Source organism: Ptychodera flava, chromosome 22 (assembly GCF_041260155.1).
Source record: "Ptychodera flava strain L36383 chromosome 22, AS_Pfla_20210202, whole genome shotgun sequence".
Lineage (NCBI taxonomy): Eukaryota > Metazoa > Hemichordata > Enteropneusta > Ptychoderidae > Ptychodera > Ptychodera flava.
The window spans coordinates 16,757,043-16,764,093 of record NC_091949.1 but is presented as its reverse complement, the minus strand read 5'-3'; the positions used below and the strand labels follow the sequence as shown (position 1 = coordinate 16,764,093).

General features: G+C 36.9%; 1 protein-coding gene and 1 long non-coding RNA gene across 2 annotated transcripts; both read right to left on the bottom strand.

Annotated features, from left to right (window-relative positions):
- Positions 1 to 27: 27 nt before the first annotated feature.
- Positions 28 to 2,256, bottom strand: LOC139122817 (uncharacterized). The gene is made up of 4 exons (XR_011549537.1): positions 2,107 to 2,256; positions 1,197 to 1,361; positions 692 to 759; positions 28 to 251 (listed from the first exon to the last, which is right to left on the bottom strand). It is a non-coding gene; the product is annotated as an uncharacterized lncRNA (long non-coding RNA).
- Positions 2,257 to 2,777: 521 nt separating this feature from the next.
- LOC139123362 (mucin-2-like) lies at positions 2,778 to 4,808 on the bottom strand. The gene has a single exon (XM_070689513.1). The coding sequence runs from the start codon at positions 4,806 to 4,808 to the stop codon at positions 2,778 to 2,780; it is 2,031 nt and encodes a 676-aa protein (XP_070545614.1).
- Between the last annotated feature and the right edge of the window lie 2,243 nt (positions 4,809 to 7,051).

Genomic DNA, 7,051 nt, shown 5'->3' with positions numbered 1-7,051 from the left:
CAAAACTTACTTCGACCACGACAACTGTGACGTCGACTTCATTTTCCGGGACAAAGCCTTCATATTCCTCAGCCGTGAATGTCGGACTATTGTCATTGATATCATCTAAGTATATAGCTAATTCTGCGATCCCTGTTCTTCCGCCTCCATCAGTTGCTGCTACCGTCACTGTATGCAAATCCGTTGTTTCCCGATCCAAGTTGTAACTGTTATACACAGTCACATTTCCAGTCCATGGATCAATTGCAAGCCTTAAAGACGTAAAGGCAAACACGAAAGTGACAAATGTTTTGAATTAGATTCTTTTTACTGCAAATGCAGACACATTTATCACAGAGGCGTGTTTAACTTGTCAGCTGTTATATTTTAACGTTAAAACCATATAAATTGAGGAATTCTCTGTCAGCAAATTGTGATCACCATATATGTATGAAAGATGCAAAAACAGTTCTTGATCTCTCACACCATTCCTTGAATATTCAGGCGCTGATGTAATGAGTGTGTGGACTTAGATAAGATTTATTTATTACGAAAGCACAAACATAACTAAAATAGATTCGTTTCTGTGTAAGTTTAAAACACGATAGAGTACCTTATGTTCGAGGTTCGCTGAGATATTGACATTTGTTGGCAATGTCCGATTCAAGATATATAAAGATTGCTTGAAAAAAAACATAATTTTGAAACTCACAAGTTATGAGGATCTCCTGTCAGTGAATATGTCACTTCACCGTAGTCACCAGAATCTATGTCAGTTGCCTGTAAGTATAAGTTAAAATAAGACATTGAAATCATAGATACATACATGCATACATAGATACATACATAGGTGTATACATACATAGATGCATGCATAGATAGATAGATAGATAGATAGATAGATAGATAGATAGATAGATAGATAGATAGATAGATAGATAGAAAGACAGATGACAGATAGATGATAGATGACAATAGATAGATAAATAGATAGATAGATAGATAGATAGACAGACAGACAAATAGATTGACAGATATATAGGTAGGTAGGTAGGTAGGTAGGTACATACGTACATACATACATACATACATACATACATACATACATACATACATACATACATACATACATACATACATACATACATACATACATACATACATACATACATACATACATACATACATACATACATGTGTAAAAAATCTTTTCTTACATTTAACGTTATAATGCTCGTTCCATTCGGCGAATGCTCTTCCAAACTTGCCTCATAATAATCATAGTCAAATGTCGGCGAGTTATCATTCACGTCGATCAAATGTACGTTTACATAAGCAGTGTTGTTAAACTCCTCGTAAGTATCCGTCTCCTTGGCTAGAATCTGACAGAGGAATTGAATACGTGTTACTAATGACCCTACTCAATCTGCAACGCAGCAAGATTATGCTGAGAAGTTTTAAGATTCCCGACTGTCGGTGCAATTGACAGACCGAGTGCATTATCCGTTTCTTGGTTTGCTTTGCACGTAACAATTATTTTAATGGTATAGCGCTTCAAGTCCACACCGTTGTGCAGTTCCCTCCGCAGATTAACAGCATGGGGTATAGGTATATACCGGGCTAATGTACTGCCTATTGGAATACATTGACAAACTGATTGGCGGAAACTCACTGCTGTTATTGAATTTCTAAACAGCCAATGAAGTAGCGGATAGCCATAGTTTCAGACTCCTTAAGTTGCTGTAAATAACAACAACCAACAAATGAAATATAACTAACCATTCGGTTAGTCGTTTCACTGAAATTGTCACTATTGAATAATTGTGTTGAAGACTACTATGGTATAGGGACGAGGTAACAACTGAGGAAACTTGGAACGATGCTATGATGTAGCTGGACTGACGTTTCCGTCGTTTCATGTCTTTGTGTCCCAACACCATACAGTTGTTCTTCCAAAGAAAAAACAAATCTGAATCCCTTTTTGGTTTTCCCTATTCAACGATTAGGGAAAGAACTAAGGTGTAGCAATCCATTTTATAGTATTACTACCTTCCATTTAAATATAACAAAAGATCATAACGCTAAGAAGTGATATGAGACTATCAGTTGATCATCTCGCATACTTACCCATAAGTCGAAATCTTGTCTTCGTTCGTAATCAAGTAGGGTTGGATTGGTTACTTTGATGATAACGGATGTCCTTTTTATCGCAAACTGTGGAGTTACCTCGAAAGCAAATCTAGCTTCGTCGTCGCCAATAATGCTCAGTTCAAATCGAGCATTATCTTCCTGAATCATGAAAAACAGATGTTTTATTTAATATATATATATATATATATATATATATATATATATATATATATATAATATATATATATATATATATATTATATATATTCGAAACGCTTGACTAAGGCATTTGATTCATTCATGATTGCATTCATCAAAAATCCTTCTATGGGTGGGACGGAGGGGAGCTAGGCCGAAAACGATGAAATGTGTAGATTTTTCTGATTTACTTCTTTTTCAAATGCAGCAAATTCTTCAAATATCATTCGAAATTAAGACTTATATGAACGGTCACTTCACATCGAATAGAACAAAGTGATTTGAATCTTAAAATGCTTGTCAAGAATCTTGGTAGGAGGATTCTACGGGAATCGCTGAACTATATATTGGCTTCCCACGACAATGATGCAGTGAAATATATGTAACAAGGTGTGATAGAAAATTCATATTTAAATAGTTTAGTTCTGAAGGCGAGTTTGACATATTACGCTATTTTGTCTAATGTTATCTTACAAACTCACCAGATCCAAATCGGTCACTGTTATGTCAGTCACATCGACGACAGCGTTGATTGGTGCATTTTCACGAATATAACCAACATACCAGTAGCTTGAGAATTCGGGATATTCATCATTGACATCCAAAACTGTAACACCAACCGAAGTGTTCGATTGCATCCCTTCGACCATTTGTTGTCTCTCCGTAGTTGTCTCCCACGTAATCGGTCTCTGAGTAGTATTTGCTTTCGTAGTTTGTCTAAAATGTGGCGTCGTCATTGGTCTCTGAGAGGAATGTGTTTCATTGTGTTTTCTATCCGTAGTAACTTTCAACGTTGGCGTCGGTCTCTTTGTGGCGTTTGCTGTTGTAGATTCTCTATCCGTAATTACTTTAATCGTTGGCGTCGGTCGCTGTGTGTTATTTGCTTTCGTAGTGTCTCTGTCCGTAGTTTCTTCATACATTGGCGATGTCGTCGGTCTCTCCGTAGAATATACTTTCGTAGTGTCTCTGGCAGTAGTCACAATAAATGGTGGAGTTGTCGTCAGTCTTTTCGTGGAATGCACTTCCGTAGAATCTCTATTCGTAGTTTCTTCGTACACTGGCGATGTCGTCGGTCTCTCCGTGGAATGTGCTTTCGTAGTGTCTCTAACAGTAGTCACAATGAACGGAGGAGTTGTCGTCAGTCTCTTCGTGGAATGTACTTCCGTAGAATTTCTATCCGTAGTTTCTTCGTAATGTGGCGTTGTTGTAGTGTCTCTATCCGTAGTTTCCTCATAATGTGGCGTTGTTGTAGTGTCTCTGTCCGTAGTTTCCTCATAATGTGGCGTTGTTGTAGTGTCTCTGTCCGTAGTTTCTTCATACATTGGCGTTGTCGTAGTGTCTCTATCTGTCGTTTCCTCATAATGTGGCGTTGTTGTAGTGTCTCTATCTGTCGTTACCTCATAATGTGGCGTTGTTGTAGTGTCTCTATCCGTAGTTCTTTCATAATGTTGCGTTGTTGTAGTGTCTCTATCTGTCGTTTCTTCATAATGTGGCGTTGTTGTAGTGTCTCTATCCGTAGTTCTTTCATAATGTGGCGTTGTTGTAGTGTCTCTATCTGTCGTTTCTTCATAATTTGACGTTGTCGTAGTGTCTCTATCTGTCGTTTCCTCATAATGTGGCGTTGTTGTAGTGTCTCTGTCCGTAGTTTCTTCATAATGTGGCGTTGTTGTAGTGTCTCTATCCGTAGTTTCCTCATAATGTGGCGTTGTTGTAGTGTCTCTATCCGTAGTTTCCTCATGATGTGGCGTTGATGTAGTGTCTCTGTCCGTAGTTTCTTCATACATTGGCGATGTCGTCGGTCTCTCCGTAGAATATACTTTCGTAGTGTCTCTGGCAGTAGTCACAATAAATGGTGGAGTTGTCGTCAGTCTTTTCGTGGAATGCACTTCCGTAGAATCTCTATTCGTAGTTTCTTCGTACACTGGCGATGTCGTCGGTCTCTCCGTGGAATGTGCTTTCGTAGTGTCTCTAACAGTAGTCACAATGAACGGAGGAGTTGTCGTCAGTCTCTTCGTGGAATGTACTTCCGTAGAATCTCTATTCGTAGTTTCTTCATACAGTGGCGATGTCGTCGGTCTGTCCGTGGAATGTGCTTTCGTAGTGTCTCTAACAGTACTCACTATGAACGGGGGAGTTGTCGTCGGTCTCTTCGTGGAATGTATTTCCGTAGAATTTCTATCCGTAGTTTCTTCGTACATTGATGTTGTCGTAGTGTCTATATCTGTCGTTTCTTCATAATGTGGTGTTGCTGTAGTGTCTCTATCTGTCGTTTCCTCATAATGTGGCGTTGTTGTAGTGTCTCTATCTGTCGTTTCTTCATAATGTGGTGTTGCTGTAGTGTCTCTATCTGTCGTTTCCTCATAATGTGGCGTTGTCGTAGTGTCCCTACCCGTAGTTTCTTCATGATACGTCGTCGGTCTATCCGATGTATGTGATTCTGTAGCGTTACTAATCAGTGTTGAACTCGGAGTCACAGCTATGATGCTTTCGATATTCACCATTGAATCACATGAGTCATCTGTTGTATTTGTTGTAACTTCCTTTGCCTACAATGTCGTATATATATATATATATATATATATATATATATATATATATAAATATATATATATATATATATATATATATATATATATATATATATATATATGGCAGCCAATTACTTTCCATTGAACTTTTAATCTCAACACGCTAGACTTTAGTCACTGAAATTTTCGCTGGCAGCACTACAACCTTCGTCAGCAGAATAACCCAATCTAAATGTCGTGACCTTTCAGATATGTGACAAAAGTACCAAAAGTTAATGACCCGATTTTGATGTCACGTGTCCAAAAGGTCATGACATTGAGATCGGGTTATTCTGCAGACGAAGGTTATATTGCTGTATCCGAAAATTTCAGTGCCTAAAATCCAGCGGTTTGAGATCAAAAGTTCAATTGACAATTATTTATATATATATATATATATATATATATATATATATATATATATATATATATATATATATATATATATATATATATATATATCTCGAAGTATACAGATGTCCTCGTGGGAAATTACAGTGCTCAATGCAAAAGCAGAGCGTTATAAATAAACAGATTACTTCAAGTACAAAGTAATCAATAGATTTCATTACTTTGTACTTGAAGTAATCTGTTTATTTATAGATAGATAGATAGATAGATAGATAGATAGATAGATAGATAGATAGATAGATGTGTGTAAGTGTCTGTGTGTCTGTGTGTGTGTGTGTGTGTCTGTCTGTCTGTCTGTGTGTGCAGTGGCTTGGTGTTCATTCAGGCAATAAATAGTGCTCAATGCGTTTCCTCCGGGCATGGGTATTGCTAGGCATGGAACTTGTTGTGGTTACTCTACAGTCTGTTCTAGTCTAGTCGGAAGGTAGGGTTCCCATGCACCCCATGGATGTATTTTTTTAACCTACATTTTTGTAATCCTTAGGGTCTATATTTAATGAATTTTGATGTTCCAAAATCAAATCGTGTCCCATGGGGTTCATTTGGCGCCATCTTTGCCGCCATCTTGGCCGCCATCTTGGATTTCAAAATGGGGTAGGGGTCACGTATCTACCGCTCGACGGAAACAGAAACAATAAAATACTATAAACGTTACATTTTTAGAAAGCTAAGATCATGGCCTTTTCATTGATATATAACTTAATAGGGATTAATTAATATTCGAACGTCGATTAGACTTTATAATCGGCCATTGGCCGTAAATCGTAAAATTTGCTAAATTTCACACCCAATAATTAAGTTCCCGTTCCTCCAAACAATTTTTCATAAGGTATTTATATATTTTTTGGAAGAACTCAGTGCAATAAACAAGAAAAACAAGATAAAAGATGTGTCTTGAGATTTAGTGGGTGCATGAGCTTGTTTTCTTATTACGCGGTATGCCACATATCCGTGTGTAACATAAGGGGTAGGGGTAATGTTTCCCTTTCTGTTTCGAATCATGAATGATGAAACCATAAAAATGTTACATTTTTTGAAAGTGCTGCATCAGATCTTTCTAAAAATATATAGATTTATGGGGGAAAATTGCATATTTAAAAGTTACAAAGCTTAAACCTTTCGGTTTGTGTCGATTTTAAGTGATTTTTTAAGAACGAAATTACAACATATGGGGTAGGGGTAATGTTTCCCTTTCTGCCTCGAACATGAATTACGAAACCATATAATATTACACTGTTTCAAAGCTCTGAAATGGGCCTTTCCAAACATGTATAGTTTTATTGGGAAAAGTCCATATTTTAAAGTTACAAAGCTTATGCCTTTCAGCTTGTGTCAATTTTAAGTGATTTTTTAAGAACGAAATTACAACATATGGGGTAGGGGTAATGTTTCCCTTTCTGCCTTGAACCATGAATTATGAAACCATATAAATGTTATACTGTTTGAAAGCTCTGAAATGGCCTTTCCAAACATGTATAGTTTCATTGGGAAAAGTCCATATTTTGTAGTTACAAAGCTTAAACCTTTCAGTTTGTGTCAATTTTTAGTCATTTTTAAGAACGAAATTACAACATATGGGGTAGGGGTAATGTTTCCCTTTCTGCCTCGAACCATGAATTACGAAACCATATAAATATTACACTGTTTCAAAGCTCTGAAATGGGCCTTTCCAAACATGTATAGTTTCATTGGGAAAAGTCCATATTTTAAAGTTACAAAGCTTATGCCTTTCAGCTTGTGTCAATTTTAAGTGATTTTTTAAGAAC

What these genes read in the sequence shown, in the direction of transcription:
- LOC139123362 (XM_070689513.1), bottom strand. Translation starts at nt 4,808, where the DNA reads ATGGTGAATATCGAAAGCATCATAGCTGTGACTCCGAGTTCAACACTG.